The following is a 21,200-nucleotide window of genomic DNA, read 5'->3' on the forward strand; positions in this document are numbered from 1 at the left end:
TCATAATTTCAGTTTATTATCAAAATGTTTTTATCAGATGACAAACTCAGAAAGCTAAAAGGAACATAGGTTTTTAAATATACCTATTGTAGCAGTCATCTGAGGTATCTGGTACTTATTTTTGGAAATCTGTTAGCTTTGATATACAAAGCAGTAAGTTCCTTTGCAATCTGCATGAGGATGTTTAATACATATCATTGCAGATTTAAAGCCTTTTACCTTCTTACTTAAAGCTCCATTCTTGCAATCAGCTGTGCAGCTTTGCTGATGTGAGGACTGACATCGATCAGAACATGTACAAATTATGTGCAGGATCAGACCCTAAACACTGAGAAAGTCAGCCTGAAAACTCGAATATTGGTATACTCCATTGGAGAGCTCAGTTTTGTAGACTTTGTCTTATTGCCTAATACCATGCTTTACTCAAATTTCCCAGTTCTATGCAGCCACTGATAAAATATATTACAATACTTCAAGTCAAAAGTGTAGCTCAGATTTAAATATAAAAACTGTGATTTATACATTACTAGAAACTTTAAAAAAGACCGACTTTAGAGAAAGCAAGAAAAAGCTTAGAAAACTGTGAAAGGGTCTTTGCTCACAATCTTACAGATTATATGTTCAAAAATTAATAAATTACCTACAGTTTCAGTTTGGCTGGAAAGCAGAAAATAAACTGTTGTAAATAGTGACTTCAGATAATACACACTGGAATAATTAGTGAGAAGTTACTTAATTACAGCAGGTCTTTGGACTCCTCTTGTATAAATGGTTTCAAGTAAAAATGAGAACATTTGGTAGAACAGATTTATCATAACAGCAGAGGGTACAAAGTCTGACACTGAGGATATAAACTGTTGTCTCATTATCATGTTATGATGTCTAAAACTGTGTGTTACTTAATATTTCCTTCCTCCGCTTGATCAGAAATATGCATTCACCGACCAGTAGGAGATAATGTGTTATACTTCGACATTTAAAAAAAAAAATCCAAAAAGCCACTGGGCAGTGGGGAACAGGATTAACTACAAGTGAAATGTTACTGTACGCTGCCAAGTGATTTAGATTCTACAGGGTTCAGTGATAGGCAAAGCAGCCGATCAGCTAGAGCAGCTAATTGCTGCATTGGCATTTGTCCTTCATTTGATGTTTTGATGTGTGATTTTTTTATTTTTGCCTGTTTACCAAGAATTACAGTGATTACTCTAGCATATTTCCCTCAATTTTCTTCTCTCCTCCCCTGCTCAAAATTACTTCAAAATTTCTCTTTTTTTGGAAAGCTTCTCGAGATGCAACGTTTACAGTTCCGTCACCAAACGCGGCACTTCTTAGCAGGATCCATGTAGTTTGTCTTGGTGCATGAAAAGGCTTCAGAAAACTCCGGAGAGTTTTGCAATGATCCTATGACCCTTTAAAACAAAAAACCAACATCTTGTCATTGTTGCTTGCCTTTGTTTAAAACAAACAAGAAGACCTACATTTTGTAACTTCTTTTTTTGCATCACCTCAAAATACTGTGGGAAATGCCTGTATTTCTGAACTCTGACTGTTGCTTCCATTTCAGGTCAAGTGGCTGTATTTCCTATTTTCAGTTTGTATGCTCCCTACTGCAACTCCCCAAAATACAGGACCTGTCCCTTCTTTATTACTGGCTCTCGCAAAACTTCCATTTATTTCATTAGGCACTTTATTGCTTGTCGTTAGTTTTCACTGAGAATTTTTTGAGCTATGTTTTGCTGACAAGTTTCTTGGTAAAGGGAAAACAAGACCCTGAGGTAGAGGACTGCGGTGTAATTTTGCAGTGAATGTTCTTTTACATTTTTACACCAATTGAGTTTTAACTAAGATCATACTGCTTCTCTGGGCATTCTCCACAAATGTTCCAGTGAATGAGTTTCCTGAAAAAAGACTCACGCAAAGAACAGCTTTCAAGTGAATATGAGGACATTCCAGCTAAAGCAGTTTTTATATGTGTAATTGTGAACATATGTGAATATATCTGCTAGGAGTTGCTCATTCCTTCAGGAATGGAAATGTAGTGTGCACGTACCTATGCAGGAAAACAACTTCAGCTTCAACTGCCAAATAGAGATACTGGTGCACATTGATTGTGGACCAGGAATTATTTGAAGAACGGTTTCTTTGAGTAATTTGTGATTATTCTGTGAATAATCTTAATCATTAGATTCAACAGAACCAGGAAGTGTCCACAGAAGTTGAGGTGAAGTTCAGCAGCTGACATCTGCAACAATTCGACTGTCTCTACAAGATCAAAAGCGAGACTATTTGCTAACTGGTCTCAGGTGCCAGCAGCAGCACAGGAGTCACCAGACCGGAAGTGTCCACAGAAGTTGAGGTGAAGTTCAGCAGCTGACATCTGCAACAATTCGACTGTCTCTACAAGATCAAAAGCGAGACTATTTGCTAACTGGTCTCAGGTGCCAGCAGCAGCACAGGAGATAGCAGATCACAGAGAAATGATTACAAAAAAAGTCATGCATTTAAGTGATCTAGCAGCGCTTCATTGCTTTTAAGGACTGGAACTGCTAAAACGGGATTTTGCCAGAAACAGAGCAAAAAGTATTTTGGGTGTAATAAAACTCTACTTACGTTTGTTATTAACAAACAGATAAAACAGCAGTGGGGTAAGAATCCTGCTTCATTTACTAATATCCCCAGAACTACAGGGATTTGGTATGTAAGCGGGGCTTGACCTGTATCTGTTATTGTACTTGCTATGTTTTAATTTTGCACGTTAACGCTCAGATACAGATTCCCTTTCGCCTCCCTTTGACAATTACCTGATCTAAGGCATCTTTCTGTTAACTTATTTTTCTAGTGGACAAAAGATTCTACCTGCCCAGTACTCAGAGTTGTTAGCCCATAAACTAAAATTGTACTATGCAATTAACAATTTTTATGAAGAGCTGCCTGTCCTACCTGTAAGGAGAAATAGCCTGCAGTTAGTGTAGCAGGTGTTAGAAATAAACAACAAAAAACCCCATCCCACCCCCCAAATAAAAAAAAAAAAGGTGCACTGGGGGTCGTTGTGACATTTTAATACTATGTCATAAGGCAGTAATTTTGTGGGTATGTCTCGTGTACTGAAATGCTTTCTATTTTAGAGCTCTTAGGGGGGCCTCATCCTGAAAATTACTTCACATTCTAAAAATGTTAGCATGGTTTCTCATTAATACTTGTGTAATTCCATATAAAGTTTATATAGCCTTTCATACTGATGTAAAAACAGCACAATACATGATGTAATATATCCAAGATATACACAAATGCAATTACACAAAGATGCTGAACTAGTGATCTTCAAAGGACTCATGACTCATACAAATTAGATATGCGAAGAGGAGGCACAGTTCTGAAGAACTGCTGCAGAGCCTCATTAGCATTGTGACCAAATTTGGCTGATTGTAGGACTTGATGCATGAACTGCCTCCGGGAGAGATCTGCAGATAGTACAAAAACCACCCACAGTGAAATGCCAGTCAAGTAGCAATTGAAGGAACAGTCACTGCTTTCACTAAATATTTGAGTACGTGGGATAAACAAAATAATTCTTTGGTGAAAAGCCATTGAAAGAAAGATACTGGAATTAATGTACTGAATTGTATCAGGAGAGAAATCAGCTATTGTGTATGTGAATCCTGGAGATGACACAGCCTTTCAAAGCTAACAGAGATGTGATGTCTACATTGCTACTTGATCTCATAGCATTTGACCAAACAGATTTAGTAGAGCAAAAACATTGTTACACTACTGATGAATAGGTTGCTCTGACTTAAATTCAAAAGAAAAGATCCTAGTCTGGCCCAAAGACTTCCACCCTGAACAGCCAAGTTGCCTGCATGACTCTACTGAATTCTTGGGAAGGCTGACTGAGTACACAAGGCAGAAAATACAAATTTGCTTATTGCACCACAGCATACAGGTTTGTTACTGGTTGAGGGGCAGTGATCTTCCACCTAGAACTCACTTCTGTTACTCTTGCAAGAGAGAACAATAGTGACCTTGTGTAACACCCGGGGCACAGCAGAGCCCCAGTTCTGGGCTGCAGGCATTACGAGTAATGCTGTTAACAGAACAGAGAAGATGGGCCAATCCACTCTGCTGGAGCAAAAGAATGTCTTTCTAGCTCTAGATGGCAAAGGCGTTCCTTGTTCTAATGACAGCAAAGGCTATCAACAGAAGGTCATTTCTCTCTCCTGTCAGTTATTACTGTTTAAAAGAAGATGAATTCTTCTCCATGCTTAGAGGAGTAAAATCTTTGCACTCCACAGACTAACTGGAGATTTTACCTGTGACTTTAATGGAGGACGGAAGTACATCCATAGCCTTAGGTCTTTATGAGAACCCTATCAGGAGCTATTGCGGGAGCCAGGGGACTTCCGGAAGAGCACTGGATTCCAGACACAGTCACTGGGACTCTGCTGTAACCATCATGCACATTTGGTAACAGCCAGGTGATAGTGTTTGTGTCCTGTGATGACGACTGTTCAAAGCTTCTCAACAGCATGGACAGAATTAAGTTGTATCGTCTCAAGGGTGAGGACAACTCCCCCACAGCCTTATTCTGCCTGTGCAGCTTCCTGGGAAGGACTGTGCCTATTTCTGTCAGCACAGAGCTATGCTAGGGCTGGGAGGTCTAGAGGGACAATCTGTCTTTCTCTCTCAACCATCTTCAGTGTGCTATGCCTATATATGTGTATATGCCTAAATCTACCCTGGTAAGTGCAACCTAGCCTTTTGTATAGACTTCTTTAAATTCTATAGCTAAAAGCTATGTTGCACCTAGGAATTGCACTGAAGATTATTATACATGCTGACCTGAATTTGCCTGGGCTGTGCACGTCAGTTTTGATGGAGTTCACAGCATATTCTGGTCTGTATGTTCCACACCATACCTACACACGTAACAAAGAAAAGCATTTGTAAGCAATAAGATTGTCCAGGAAGAGACCTGCTGTCATTTCGCTATGAAATACTTAATGTTGTGAGAATAAATTTCACATTAGAACATAAAGAAAAAAATGTGTATTTTGTTTAAAAAAAAAAAAAAAGTATACTGTTGTCCTCAGACAAAGGCACTTGGGCACAAGAAACCATCTACCAGACTTACTCGTGGATGAATTAATTTATTTAGAGAAGATAAAAATTACCTAACAAGGATTTATTTTCACTACTTTGTAGTGAACACTGCTCAGCTTAGCAACTCTGCCAGCCCTTAGTAAAACTGTGAAAGTCAGCCTATTCTTTCTGACTCACTGTTAAACTGTAACTCAAAGTGATTTTCAAAGCCTTCAGTCAAGAAGTATAGAATACCTGTGCGAAGTTCAGAAAAAACAGCTGCTTATGGTTCATTTGAAGACCAGGAAGAAGTTTTTCTTTTCCATGCTTTTTCACAAAGTTTTCATAGGCCTGTAGAATGAATTGAGTAGAAATGTTGTAACTTCCAGCCCAGACAGTCAAAACGAAATGATGACAAGGAGGAACATGGGTTCTTTGACATAATTAATCATGGACTACCTTGGCCATCCATCTTACCACATGCCACCTTTAAGCAGAAAAAAGACAGGGCCATTTCTTAGTACTGTGATACCAGTGGTCTGACTGAATCAAGACAGTTTTCTCATTGAATGGGCTTTACAGTAGTATTTACACCAGGTTTAGGGAAGCTGCCCGACTTATATTGGAATAAATGGTAAGAGAAACATGCTTAAAGAAGGCAATTTATTGTAGCAAAAAGAAGCCAAGGCTAATGGAATAATTTCGGTAAGATGGGTACACCCAGATAACAAGAGCTTTGCATAACTATGCACCTTTTTACAAGGGAAGAAATTAAGAACGCAAAGGAGGACAGTTGTCTTCTGAAATACAATAGCTACAGAGAGTTAGTACTATTCTTCAGCAACCTTTATAATAATTAATGTATTAAATTCTATTGGACTGTTACATATTTACCTAGCAAATCCTTTCACAGGGTTAGTTAATGACTGCATAAAGCAAGGTGGTTGTGTGTTAAAAAAGTAGAGTATGTTCTGTAATGGAAATGACTGTGAAATTCTCTGACATCAACTGAGGGGTAGGTGTAGTGAGGCATCAGCAAGCTCTATGCTAAACCAGCCTCCAAATCATCAGGGTTCAGAGCTGACTCTATAAAGATTCACCCGCAGCAGCTCTGTCTCCTGCAGGTTCTGTGGGTCAGGCATTACTGCCAGTTACTCTCAATATGTACCTTGCATGGTAAAGATTCACATGGAAAAGCATGCCGCTGTGCTGCTTTCTAAGGCACAGTCTCAAAACAAGCATACCTGAGGTGTCTCACATGATTTGGAGATTCCCTGTGTGTGGATCCCTGGCTAAGTGACTGCGCTGGGCAACCCAGCCTGCCTCTGCTCAAGGAGGCACAAATGATCTCCAAGGCAATCAAGATGTGATCAGAGGATTCATTCCTCCCCCATTTATTCATCTTTCCCTCTTCCCCTCCTTCTTTCCATTAGACTTGAGAGATGTGAGGTAAAAAGCTTCAGCTGTGGCAAAAAAAGGATTCTTCTCTCTGATTCTACAGAACACATGTATTTGCTGTCCTGTTTACAGGGTTTTTTTATCTCAAATGTTTATCACATAAATGTATTTCATATTTTTTTTGCCAACTGTTGGGTTAGAGACTAAAATAACACACTTATGGTAAGATACACTTTCCCTTTATACAATGCAGAGTTCCAGGATCCAATTTTACTACCACAAAACTGATTCTGCAGGGAGAAGAAATCAATTTTATCAATTATCTAATGTTGCATTATGAAAAGTAGACTTTTTTTCATTGTGGTTTTGTTTTAAAAAAAAAAAAAAAATTGCAGAAGACTTTAAAACCTTTCCATAGTAGGAACAGCCGCTTTCATGTTTATTATGAAGACCATGCATCAGACAATGTGTTGTTAGTATATCATTACTAATAGAAAGATGCTGGCAAATTGGAGAAATGTTCTGACTAAAGTCAGTGCCAGGCTACCACATGAGTAAAGCCAATCAACTGCACAAGTGGATTGATTGAGGAATGAGCGGTTAACAGGTTTACTGAAAAGGCTCCCGAAGTTTTAGTGGATAACAAGCTGAACAAGAGACAACAGTGCCACGGTACTGCAAAAAAGGCAAGTATCACTGGGAGTATAAACAGGAGTGTCTTATGTAAGATGCATGAAGTAATCCCTTTACTCTACTTGGCACTGGCCAGGTCTCAGCTGAAGCACTCTGTCCAGTTTTGGGCACTGCATTTCAGGAAAGATGTGGACCAACTGGAGAGAGCCCAGAAGAAAGCAGCAAGAATGAGCAGAGGTCTAGCAAACATGACCTATGAGGAATGATTGAAAGAATTGGGTTTGTTTAGTCTAAAGAAGAGAAATCTGGGCCTTCAAGTACGTAGCAGTCTTCAAATACGTAAAAAGTCGCAGAAAAGAAAGGAATGGATTGCTCTCTGTTTCCACTGTTGAAAGCAAAGACATGATGGCACTCGAACTGCAGCAAGGAGGCAGTGGAACTTCTTTTACGGTATGTTTGAATGATACAGAAATGGTTGATTCTACCTGCTAAGAGGGGGGTGGAGTAGATGACCTCTCAAGATTCCTTTTGGACCTTTTTTTACTATTTGTATGATGTAATAATAATTATGAATATCTAATACTTTTTTTGTAATACTTCTGACCGTCTAATTTTTCTTTGGCTACTCCCATTCCTTTCAGAAAGAGTATGCCCTTTCATGGGTTTGTACTGGTTTTTTTTAAATGCACAAATGTTCCAGTAATTGAAGATCAGACTAATCTAATATACCATACTGACGCCTCTTTTAGGCTTCCAAATCATTCTTTAAACTCTAATAATTGTATTTGCCCTCAAACATGTACATTTCTAGTGAAGTAAGTGTTGCTGACGGCTTTGTTTGCAGAAGCTGGGATGATAACTTTGAGAAGTGTGAGTTGGCCCATGCATCCCAGCAGGCACTTTGTTGAAGAATGACAGCACTCCAGTTGTCAAGTGTTGAATGTTTTGCTGTGGAACAAGGTGTTCAGGGAAGAAGAGGGACGATCATGTTATTAAGGCCTGCAACCATCAGATTTGCAAGTAACAAGAAAAGGTCACAGAGAAGCTGACTAGCTTCTCACCTCTCAACCCGCATTCACAAAGAGAAGACCTCTGCTTCTTTTACCTTCAGTCTCAAAGCTGGCCAATCTAAGGGGTTAAGTATCTATTTCAGGAAGAGAAGGGAAGGAAAGCCAAAAAGCATACAAGCTCCCATGGAGGCTTAGTGCAAGGAGTCGTGATGTCACTGACATCTTTGGACACCTGTACAGGGGAGCCAAGTCACTTGTACAAGATGATATTTTGAACAGTTTTTCAAACAGTGAATAGTGTTCCATGTAGGCAGAGGCTGCTTATGGGTAGAGCTTAGAAGAAAGTCATTCTGTCCCTCCTTCCTGGCATAAAAAAGCTGGGGAAGACAGCCAGCCAGAGGCAGACAGCTGCTCAGTATCAGTTTAGTTAGGTGATGGTCCAAGTGTGATTCATTAAATGTTTTCATTCTACAAATCCCCTATTCACAAAAGTAGAAAAAAAATAGAGAGAAAGAAGTCAGCTGAAAAAGAGTGCACTAGGAACAGATAATATGTATCCTGAAATAATTAACAAGATGAAAGAAATATAACAGCTGGTCAAGAGTTTTAAACTGTGCCTTGATGATGCAGTAGGTATGGTCCTGTCCCTAACACAAAAATAATGTTTCTTCTTCAAAGGCTCTGAAATTAATTTTCTTAATCTATGATAGTTTCAGCTAAAATAGAAAAATGAACACTTCTTACCTTATATGCTTGTCTAACACCCCCATTATCAGCAATGTTTTCTCCTAGTGTGTTGATTCCACTCAGCTGTAAAATAGAAAGGAAAAGTATAGTTTTCTGAAAAGAAGAGCTTATCCAGGACCTGTAATGCCAAACTTTGTGCGTTTTTCACTTTTTAAAGGCGAGAATTCCCTTAAAATCTGAAGTTTTAGCAGAAGATTATGTTGAAATCTCTGAAAAGCCTTTGCCTCCCTTGTCTCAAAATCCATGCAGGTACTATTGTTTTCCCTAATCCTCTTCTTTCACCTACAGGCAGCTTTCTAGGCTCTCAAATCTTTTTTACCCAGATTTTCTGATGCTTAGTCATTGTTCATTCATTCTTCCTATTTTCTCCATGTCTTTAACCCTCAGCTTCTTACTACAGTTCCAACTAGAGGAAGTGGGCAGAATCTGTCCATATAGTCTATGAAACAAGTAAAAATCCAAACTCCAAATAGTTGAAATTATCAGTTAACAGACATCAGCAAATCTGCTAGAAAGTCAGTATCTTCCTGTGTATTAGGCAAGTTAGGTAGCTCTTTGGTAGCAAGATACATAGAAGATATCTATTTAGCTGGTATAGTATTTGTAAGTCAGTGAAGTATCACTAAAGAAGATGAAGCTTTGGTAATGAAGAATCTGTAATTTTATTTTTAAAAAATTGTATTTTCAACCTTTAGCCCAAGATACTGGCCTATGATATTCAAAGCTGCAAAACTTAGAATCATCATTAGATTGAATTTAATGTGTGACAAAATGGCAGAAAAATATGTTGAAATATTATTCTCTATTTTTAATGGTCTCTCTGTGAGTCCCAACAGTTTAACACACAGATTAGGAAAACCTCAGGGCTGGAAGTTTTATCTTTTCCCTATTCTGTATGATGGAATATATTGTCAGCTTCTAAAAAACCCACAGTAGTAGTCAGAGAAATAGCTTCTTGTCAGCGTCTTCTCATTCGCCGCTTAGCTCTAGGAGGTCCCATCCAAGAGAAATTTTGCTCCTTACAGAAAAACAGATGGTGGCACAGTTCAATGCCGCGTGTGGTTATCCAGTGAAGTCCAAAATAAACAAGGTGGATGTTAAAAGTAAGTGGTCTTCCACAAAGCAACGTAACTGAGCGCTCCTGTAGTAAAGTGCTTTCCTTTCTTTATTGTGCAGCAACGATCCAGGGGCTGACACTCACTTGTCATGTCACCTGCCACGTGGAAGATGCAGGACTGTGAACTAAAAACTGCACTGGTGCAGTATGTACCTTGGCTGACAGAATGATAGCAACTCAGCTAGTAACTGTGGTTGAAATTTACTATCTGTAGCTTTGAAGTATGTGCACTGCCAGCCTGGGACAGTAAAATCCCTATGGCAGCAGGGTGGGAGCAGTGTGAAGATGCTTAAACTGTCTCTAGATGATTAAAGCTGGGTTATGTGCTAGAGACAATGCAGGGGCATTAGCAGGGCATTTGGTCACCCCTGAAATGACATGCTACGAAGTGCTGTGTTACATATACAGGGCCGTCTCCATCCAGTGGCAGTTTTGCAGCTTGCATTTAATAGGAAAAGGACTGGTCTCCTGTTCAGTATGAGTAATTATAATATCACTGTCACCTGTTTCTGTAAGTTAATAGAATATTGATCTTGTTGGGACACAGAATATACCCAATCCTGCTAACTGTTCTCATGAAATTAGGGCCTCCAGACACAGACACTACACTGAATGCCTAATAATTTTAACTGTGCAGAATGCTATAAATGCTGTCACATTTAGATTGTCTGTCTCCCCTAAATCTGCTTATCATCTTTTCCTCTCCTGCAGTACCCTGATTCTTCTCAGACCTTTTTGCTCTGTAGTCCAGATATTTGTCTTGGGGAAAGAGCAAGAAACTTTTGAGTGAAGGAAAGCAGCAGGCAGGATTTGTTTTGATGGGGTATGTATTATTTGTGCATCAAGATTTGGGGGAATGAGGTTCAAACTTACAATTTTTTTTTTCTATTCCTTTGTGGAATTAAAAAAGTGGCTAGGACAGCCACTCATTCAGAACATAAATCCTGCCTCTTTCAGAACAGTCAGCATATATGTGGAGTTTTTACCACTATCTTGAATTTTAAGAATCAATTTTGCTTTTTTTTTTGTTTGGTGTAGAGGCGACAGTGTTGGCCATAAGCCAAGAGAGCATTCATGTGAATAAGGGTTTGCATGTTTAGGACATAAGGTTTTGTGCTTCCTCATTAAAAATAACATTGGTAGTTACAAATAAATATGACATACATGCTGTCCACCTGCTAGGTCCCATGAAAAGTTTCCATACTGGTACACCATACACTGGGATAGCTCTTTAAAATTGCGTGCTGATTCTTCAGTCCACCAGTCTACGAGGTCTCCATTCTCATTAAAATTTCTGCCTGCAGTAATAGAACAGAATTATGTATATAGGAAAAGAGGTTTTTGATGCAGTAAGAGGGGTAGCAAGTAAGTATAATCACTCATGCAAAAAAATCGCTGTAATGAGGCAGTCATACAGATGATGTCGTTTTTTTGCGTTTTTTTGTAGGTTTTGGTTGTTTTTGTTTTTTTTTTTGCTAAGAGGGCTATATTTCAGCAGAGGAGGAAAACAAACTAATTCAGACTGAATCAGAAGATGGGATTAAGGCTCTCTTAGGAAGCCTGGCATGGTTCTGACCTGTGACTCAATGCTGGATTGATCGTAGCGTGGTCTAGAAATGAACGATGTAGCTGGGCTGCAGGTCTGATAGCTAGACCCTTGGGTTCACACCTATGCCAGCTTAGTGACACACCCTGTTCACAATTATGTGTAGTTCATGATGGTTTTTGATGTAGCCTTTGGAAAAAACAAGTGACCAGCAACTATATTAAAAGCCCTTGTGTGCTGCAGGCCCAGATCCTGGGCTGTTGCTGCAGCCCAGCAGCTACAGGAGCGTCTGTGGGATTCTTTGGATAGTGCTTTTGGGAATCATCATGGGGGACAATACTGTAAAGCCTCAGAAATCCAGATTTGGTCTTATATATGGAAACTTCATCTTCATTTTATCTGCCCCCTAGAATGATTAAGCACTAAAGCATGTAAAACATTCTGTGCATTGTAAGATTTGTAACCAGAAACTCAGTGCCTTACCATTGTCATCAAACCCATGTGTGATTTCATGACCGATGACCATGCCTATGCCACCGTAGTTCAGAGATTTGGGCTGGGATGCACTGAAGAAAGGGGGCTGCAAAATGCCAGCAGGGAAGACTGAAAAAAAACCCACAACACAATTAAGGCACTGCCTTGTTATCCTATGAGCACAGTGTGAACAGACCATTTTTATGGGCTTCCACCAAAGTCATGCTGTTCCCACAGATTTACCAGCAACAGTAAGTGAATTGACACATGGTAATGGCTGGAGGATAGTAGGAACAAATCAGCAGGACTACTCCCCTACTCCCTCAATCCTAGGGCAAAGCAAAATAGCTCTTCAGACACTTGCAAAATCATGATCAGCTTTTACTTTGTCTTTGTTACTATTTTACTCTGCAAAAAAGCAGTTTACTTTTCTAATTTACAGCACTTAGCATTCTCAGACTCCTGTATCATTATTAAATAAACCTCACAACATCATGAAAAGTGGGAAGGTATTCCCCTAGAAGAAGAAATTATTTGATCATTGCCCCCACTGCAAATCAATCTGAGGGAGAGGGATTTATTTTTCCACTGAAAATATCAGTAACTCCCACTAGAATCAATAAAAATAGGCCAAGCTGGGAATGAAAGAACTGGAACAAAGCAGTTCTTTTCAACCACTTCTATGCCCATTTTTCTAGGCTTTTAAGAAAAAAATTAGAAAAAAGAAATCATGTTGCAATTGTGATCTTTTTATAAATGAAGAATTTAAAAAAATTCTATAAAATACTCAGTTACACTTTGTATCTCATGCAGGCCTTTTCCCTATGCTTCAGCCTGTTGCAGCAATATGAAGTATTAATTCTCACTGTGAATGAGGTGTACATAACTCTACAAAACTTGAACAAAAAAGAGGAATTATGATGACAGTTTTCACACAACGAAAGAAAGAAAACAGATACTTCTTGCATTTCAGCATAAATCCAGTACAGTTCTAGCAGTCTCTTTCAAGAAGAGAAAGAACCATGGGAAAATTGAAAAATAATAAACAGGTTAGAAAAGAGACTATTTCTGCTGTCCTGTGCAAACTGCTGCCTACTGTCACAGTAATCCTATTACATTGTTAGTTCAACATGGAATTAAATATCCAATGTTTTGATGTTTTTATCAGAAAGTACTGACAGTAAAGACAAGAGTGTAAATGCCATACTGTGTGATGGGCTATTTTGATGACTGGCAAACCAGTGGTATCTGGCACGTACAGCATCAGAACGCTATTCTTTTTGGAGATTACTGCTAGCAAGATGTTTACTCAGAATGATAGGCATCAGTCCTGGTGGCGTGGACTATTACAACTGTAACTCACTTGGAGCTCAGCCTGTCTTGCTTGAAACCATAGGACTATCTTCCCTCCCTGGATGCAGACAGTTACCCAGACTTTCAGCTCAGTTTAATTAACACCCTGTCACCACATACATTTTTAGAGTAAAATGTTGGAATTTGTAGATTTATTTTTAACTCCACCCTTCTGAAAACAACTTATTCCATGACTTCTGTTACATAATACAGAGCTGAAGTAGACAGGCATTCCTCCCACAGTGGGATACATTTCGAGTAGAGATTTAAAGAAGAGAGAAGTGCAACTCCTTTGGGATCTAAAGGGCAGATTGTACTTCTCAGCTTTGTGAACATCCAAGGCAGGAAAAGGCATAAAGTATTTCCCTCAGAATCTGTGCAGCCGTGGACAAAAGAAGAGAAGACGTTGCTTTTCTTCATGAACGTGTTTGAGAACAGTAATGCCTTTACCAGGACTGACTGTGTTGCACAGTATCCCCCCAACAGCCAGAAGCATGGGTCAGTTCAGTTTTGCATACCTGCCTGTGGATCAGAGGTAGCTGGTACCTAAAGGACCATATGGTGGGCTACCTTACTAGCAGCAGCTCAGCTGATTTTTTTGAGGTTGAGTGGCTTCCGTATGATCAGTGCTGCTGATGGAACAGTGAAGATCAGACCATATTAAAATGTAATAATAAAGCTCTAAACTTCCTACACATCATGCACAGAACTCCTCTTTAGAGGGATTTTTTTTTTTTTAAAAAAGCATAATACTAAGCTAATTCAGACATCACTCTAAAGATCAGACTGCTTTAATTATCTTGTGGCATGCCATAGCTAAAGGATGAGGTAAGAATTTATGGCTCATTATTAACTGCCAGTCACCAGTTTCAGTCTTCCAAATCATGACTCCTTTTCTATGAATTATGAACAAAGCTATTTTAAACAAAGCCTTCTGAGCAGATTTTTGTGCTAAATGGTCGGTAATGAGCTAAGTGCTCCCTTAGCTTTACCACCTGCCAAACTGACTGCACTGTCTTGCCATCCTTAACCAAGCCATGCTGGTCAGTTAAGTCAACACAGTTTTGTCTCTGTGAAGTCTATCTTGGATTTCACAATGCTTATTTCATGTTTTACCTTTAGAACCCACTGCAAAGCCAAAACAGTTTGGGTTAACTAGAAAAGTTCATGAACCATGGCAAATATCACCAAAGTTTTGACTAGGACATGAAACCTAAAGATAGGTGAGTATTGTAGCGGCTGAATTCCTATGCAAACAGCACCGCACCAGTAGGCCATTTGTAGTGGGCTGTATTCTCTTGTCCTGTTTATGACTGCACAAATACAAGGAGTTTTCTCCGTGCCGCCTCATTCTTGCCCGCATGATGTTGAGGCTCACAATCCTGCAGTCCCACTGTGCCCAAAACAGTACTCTCTGTGATTCTGAAAGTGCAAGCTATTGCAAAGACACAGGCGACTAGTAGAAGTCAGGATCATATTTGCAGAAATCTGCTTAACAGATCACCTGACTCAGTAAAATCTGAAAATCTAGGACGGCAGGACTTTTTTTTATCTTCTTTAATTCTTCAGTGGGGACAGAAATAATTAAAAAGGAAAAATCCTTTTGGAAAGCTTGGCTTAGTTTGTTGATTTCTTCCATTATAAACCTGATGCTACTCCTTTAAACCTGCACTCACAGAACCAAGACTTATGTGATCAGAAGTGCTAAATGAACTTTTTTTTTTTTCACAGAAAACACTGACTGTGAAAATGTTAGTATGCTGTATCAAACACACCCTGTAAAAACTGGAAGAAAACTGCAGCCATTTGGCTTAGTGCAGCTGTGCTTGCAGACTGAACAGCAGGGAGTGCTTTTTGCCATGTAATAAAGTATGATAATTGGTCCCAAAATAAAGCTTCCGATTACCTCTGGTGCTACTGGAAGTCCTGCTGGCAGTGGCAGTCTTGCAGATCAGTGACATTATTTTTGATACTAGTACTATAGGAGCCCAGTGGAAGAGAGTATCTGACATTTTTCACCTTGATTTAATGGTTCGTTTGATAAAAGAACTGGGACTGTATCGGAAGCCGTTACTGAAGACTGAAAAGAAGTGGTAATTTCATCCCTGGCAATGAAAATGTCTCCACCAAGTATTTTCTTTGGAAGCCTTCATAAATAAACAAGAAACAATATTGTTTCATTTCTGTGCAGAGCCCTGCAGGACAAGGTTTTTTCATTTTTGAGAGACTTGTCTTCAGGAGTTATACATGGATCATAGTACCTCACTAATGGCTTAGAAAGGACACTGCAATTTATGAAACATGGATAGTAATATTTGCAGAATGGGTATGACAGAAATATTGTGAGGCATAATTAATGTTGCAAAATGTTTTGTGACTCTTGAAAGACTGCACCACTGTGAAGAGATCTGCTATGGTTCACAAGATGAGAAACCCCACTGCTTCCAGGTGGTTCTAATCTTCAGCCATAATGGATTTTTTTTTTTTATTTCTTTAAAAGCATTTTAATGCTTTCTCTTCTGTTTTAAGTTGTTTTTAACCATGGATGGTTTTGGGTAGGCTGACATTAGAAATGTTTATACTCAAAAGCATTACGAAAACTATTTAATTGTACTGAACTTTTCTCTTACTTTTTAAATTTGATTTTTCCTTGGTTTAATCTACCAGGTTTCCATTTTCATTTTTCCAACACAAAAGAAGCAGAATTAAATGACACATCAGACAGTGAACTTGAAGTCATCTGGCAGACTTTAAATCTTGAGAACAGCAATTAAGGATGCCTCAAAATTCCTTAAACATTTTTTAAGCCATATGTAAAAGAATGTATGTTAGAACTTTGCATTTAAGATAGCTAACAGTTAAGACTTGCAATTTAAATGGGACTACTTAAAGTAATACTAGTATGAAGCTCTTACATACTGTGCTTCATAATTAGATCTTGAAGTGCTATAGGCAAGATAGCTGGTGCGGGATTTTCTGAGTAAACTGTCTTTTGGGAAATGCTGGTTTCACTAAGCCCCAAATGTTTTGTTCCACCTGCCATGATTATTTTTACATAGAGAAGGTGGTGACAGAGCCATGTAGGATTTCTGTCGGCTTGGGACTTGAAGCAGCTCTGGAACAGTGACCATATGCTCCAGAAGCAGTGACCCCTAAGTTCCTGGTCCCATGCAGCATGGGACAGTTGGCTCAGCCCAGCTTATGTGAAGCTGATTGCTGTAGTCTGTCTTCTGAGCACTGGATCCTACAGCTGTGTATGGGAAGGTGCTGGAGATGAGGAAATAGAAAATGAGAATAAGCTGGTTTTTGCACTAATATTCCAGCACTGTTTCATCATCGAATGCAGAACATCTGCTGCCTTGATAACAGGACGTTTGTTTTAGACTGGTCTCACTCTCTGTAATTACCCTTACGGAAAGCAAAGTGTACTGCTTCATGAGAACAGGTATGGTGATTCTGGCCTACCATATGAAATGTTACGGGATTCTGAGCGGTTCAGTCAATGAACTGGCGTATTCATTAACCAGCAGGATGAAATTCAACATCCTTCCCAAAGCCTTACCAAATAAGCTTGTACAAAGGAATTGTGAAGGGGCTATAAGGAATGGAAGCCACATGTACTCTATGGCAGGAAGTTCCACGACGTTCTTTTAGTCAGTGTTTCATTCAGGTGAAAGTGGTACTGTACTCCCTGTTCATCCCTTTAAAAAAAAAAAAAAAAAAAGCCACCAAATTTACTTGGTTATTAAACTTCTAGCCACTCCACACTGCTATTGCTTTCATGGCTGAATCCCAAGCCTCTGTCCTTGTTCTGCACAAAGGCAATTCAAAACATGAGAAGATGAAAACACTATGAATGAAACCTCTGATTTTGCTGCACTGAGGCCCTTCTGCAACCCCCATAACATTAAAATTGTTTCACTTCTTGATTTTAAAAACACATACCTATATATATATAAAAAAATAATTTGACCATTAAATCTGTATGCAATTAATAAGTTGGTAAATCTTACCTATCTGATTTCTACTTGCTGAATAAAAAGCATTGACAACAGCAGCTCCACTTATCCACCTAGTAACAACAGACGAATAAATGTTAGAATTTCAGTTCTTAATGGCAGAGTTAACCATTACTGGAACAAACCTAGACACTGAATCACAGAATAATTGAGGTTGGAAGGTACTTTTGGAGATGATTCTCAAGTCCAATGCCCCAGTGTGCTCAGCCTCTCATTGTATGTCAGACACTCCAATCCCTTATCATTTTAGTAGCCCTTTCCCTTTGTTATTCAAACTGATTAACAACGATACTTATTTTTTGTTTCTATTTCTGTTCATACTGCAGCATTGTACAGGCAAAATTTCCCATATAAAGAAACTGAAACACAGAACCTGAGGTTATAATGGTATGTAAACATTTGGGGATAACGGAGTGATCTATTTGATAACTGTATTGCATATGCCAACCATAAGCAATGCAAAGTATTCTAACAGTGGCTATTGCTTGATTAAGTGAAAATAAATTTGCAGAATAAGTTGTAACTATCAGAGGATAATTAATTGTAGTTGATACCTCCAGGCTCACTTTAGGTAATCTTTCAATGCAATTAAACTTAGTTTAGTTTACTAGTTACTCCTAACTAATATGCACTTGTGAGAACAAAATAGGAGTTGTGTTAAATCAAGCTGAAACAATTGAACAAGCCAAGCCCAAACACAGCTTGAAGTTAAAATAGAGCAGAAGTGAGGTGGCTGTTAGGTGGAACACAAATTTTCAGTTAATGATACGTAAATACAGCAAAAGAAACAGTTGGAACTCTTTATCCACAATAATGACTATAGTTCTGAAAAGCTATGACATAGTATTTGGAAAATTCATAGTGGTCATTCCAGAGGTGTGAAGTATATACTTCTTCTTCTGAAAAGGTAAGAGTTTGAAGATGCAAGATGACTGACTAGAAAGAGTCTGAACAGTTGCAGGTTTTGATTTTTTTTTTTTCCTTAAGAAAGAGGTCTGGAACAGCACTATGAAAATGATAAAGTAATTAAAAATAGAAACACAGGATCATAGAATAATTTAGGTAAAAAGGACCTTTAGAAGTCATATGGCCCCATGTGAAGCTAACTAGATCAGGTTGCTTAGAGGCTTGTCCAGTCAAGATTTGAGTATCTCCAAGAACAGAGATATGGAGATCTCACAGCCTCTTTGGGTCTTGTTTGACCACCCACATGGTGAAAAGTTTTTCCTAACATCTAGTCAGAATTTTGCATGTTCCAGCTTGTGTCTCCTCCCATTTGTCCTATCACTGTGCATCTCCAAGAAGGGTCAGGCTTCTCTATGTTGCCTCCCATTAGGCAGTTGAAGGCAGCAATAAGACCTCCCCTTAGTCTTTTCTTTTTTAGACTGTACAAAGCTAGTTCTCTTATCCTCTCCTCAACATAAATCCAGCTCTGCAGTCCTTATTCAAATGAACAGTCTTGCAAAGTTAGCATGGCCTATGGTGACCACAGTAATTTTTCTGATTCCGTTTAAATTCACTTCCAAATAGGTCAGAGGTGAGACAGGAAGAGTGGCCAGTACAGCTAGAGAATGTGCCATGTCAGTCTTTTGGTACATCTACATTCTACATTAATATTTTAATTCAGAGCAGGAGTATGTTTCTGAAGTAAATTCCTGCTCATCCTCATTTAATCATGCTTTCTCTTTTCTCATGCAGTCTCTGAGCAAGAGAAATGAAATTCTCAGGGATAAAATTCATCTTTCAGATGAACTTAATTAAAAAGCTGCTCTCCAGGAGTCCACTTAATCCACTCTGGGAGCTAAGGGACCAGACTAGACCTACTCCAGAGTACTTAACCTTCTATGCCATCTCCCAGTTTCTTTGCCCTACTTGCTAACGTAGGTCCAGCCTTTGAGAAACGAGCAATGCCCTCTTACCTGCCATCTTCATGGAGAAAAAAGCGCAGGTCATTAAATCATTACTGATTACTCTCCAAGTACTGCCTCCTGTGGAACTGGATGAAAGACTAAACACAGTATTTTTAAATACTTACTCCTCTTTGTCCACCTTTTCTCTAAGCTTTTTCAACCTTTTCTTCTGGGTAAATACTAAATTTTGAATAATGTTTTCAAAGTATTCTTCTTCTTTGTAGTTCAACTAAAAAGAAAAGAGGGAAAAGTACTTAGTGGTGGTGTTACTGATGTGCAATAAGACACATGGATCTGGAAAATCTAGTCTGAAGCATGATGAGCTAAGCAATGCATTTTTAAGAGTGTTTTTTGATCTACAATTAGAACTTGGTTTGCAGTGCTCTGCTACATCACAGAGTTGATATTGTAGCTGGATATATTTTAGTGGCTGGGTAGTTTTTTTCCAGAGATCTTTATTTTCCCTCTATATATGTATTTTGAGTCAAGTTCAGCATTTGTTGGTTTTGACCCTAACCTCTGGGGGTTGCCCGCTTGAAACCAGTAGCTACCAACTTGGTAAGCTGCAACTGCACCTTAGAAAGAACACATGAATAAGGCTCAAATGGTGTTTTAAAAAAACGTACTTTGGTTATATGTGTGTATTTTTCAAAATTAAAACTTTGACTTCTAAGACACATTCTGCCTGAACATACATGTATACTAAATACATTAATGGAATTAATCTTACAAATGAACCTCAAGGTAAAAGAATACCGAGGTCACATTTTGCAGTGAAAAAGCGCAGATGCAGTTTAAATTATACAGATCGTCCAATGTCATACTTCAGGGACTAATTACAATCCATGGATAAATAGGCACAGTTACTAAGTTATGTGTACTTGCATCCACTTCAACCACTGTTACGTCAATCCGTGGCAGATTTAGAAATACTGGACTGAACACCATTGGCTCCCTGTTTTATTCTAGCATAATTCCTCTAGAATTTCTACATTCCCTTGAAATACCATCAAATACTTATCACCATCTGTACTGGATCAGCTGTGCTACACTAGCTTTTAATACATCCTTATTTACACCTGTGCAGCTGAGCACAAGATTGAGTTATTCTGTGCAGATGCATGTGGTTTGGCTTGGCTATGAAGACAAATTCACCATTTTTTCTCTTAAGACACTTTTCTAATTATACCACCTATTGCGGATACTTACCTCCTGGTACTCGCTGTTCAGCTTACTGTCATCAGTCATGATCTCATCTGGATAACCAATCCTCTCTCTAATTGCTGTTGCCTAGGGACAAGATAGTTTTATATCCATAGCAAATCAGCCATATTTTTAAATAAATCATAAATTATATAATAAATGCAATATGGAAGCAACTGCAGAAAATCCATTATGTTAATTATATTTAGTTTTTGTTTACTTTTTTTTTACTCATTGAAAGCACTGTAAAGTTTATGGTTAATTATAACAATGGCAAATTCTAGAAAGTATGTTCTGTTCCTTTCTTTGCAAGTAAACTTCTGGAAATGTGCACAAGACAGCCAAACATACTTCAACTATGCTTTTGAGTTGAAAGGCTGGTTTAAACAAATAGTAGAAATCCTGAAATATTTGACATACTTTACAGCATGTAAAATAGCAAAAAAATTAGTAACTGGATGTTTTTTAACTTCAGTACATTACAGCAAAACACATTTACAAATTTCCAGAAATTTGTAGTTTGACTCAGTTTGGCTCTGTATCCATATTTCTTAACTAGCTCCCACATCTACACTGGAGTGAAATAATTTATTTAAATGTTCCCAAATTTTGACAATTTGAAGTCCTGAACAAAGCTTTTTAACCCAAACCTTACTCAGTTTCTTTTGAGAACCAAGTATTGTTTTGTATTTGATGGCAATGTCAGGAGTA

General features: G+C 38.5%; 1 protein-coding gene across 1 annotated transcript in view; it reads right to left on the reverse strand.

Moving 5' to 3' along the window:
- MME (membrane metalloendopeptidase) overlaps positions 1-21,200 on the reverse strand; it is a 56,648-nt gene continuing 35,448 nt past the window's right edge. Inside the window, exons 15-23 of the mRNA XM_009279221.1 lie at positions 20,496-20,576; positions 19,412-19,515; positions 17,371-17,429; positions 12,014-12,133; positions 11,149-11,282; positions 8,865-8,930; positions 5,335-5,430; positions 4,840-4,916; positions 1-1,409 (exon numbers count right to left, since the gene is read on the reverse strand). Of these exons, the coding sequence (XP_009277496.1) occupies positions 1,310-1,409; positions 4,840-4,916; positions 5,335-5,430; positions 8,865-8,930; positions 11,149-11,282; positions 12,014-12,133; positions 17,371-17,429; positions 19,412-19,515; positions 20,496-20,576 (837 nt within the window). The 3' untranslated portion in view covers positions 1-1,309. The remainder of the gene's footprint in view (positions 1,410-4,839; positions 4,917-5,334; positions 5,431-8,864; positions 8,931-11,148; positions 11,283-12,013; positions 12,134-17,370; positions 17,430-19,411; positions 19,516-20,495; positions 20,577-21,200) is intronic.

Source organism: Aptenodytes forsteri, unplaced genomic scaffold (genome assembly GCF_000699145.1).
Source record: "Aptenodytes forsteri isolate BGI_AS27 unplaced genomic scaffold, ASM69914v1 Scaffold299, whole genome shotgun sequence".
Taxonomy (NCBI): domain Eukaryota; kingdom Metazoa; phylum Chordata; class Aves; order Sphenisciformes; family Spheniscidae; genus Aptenodytes; species Aptenodytes forsteri.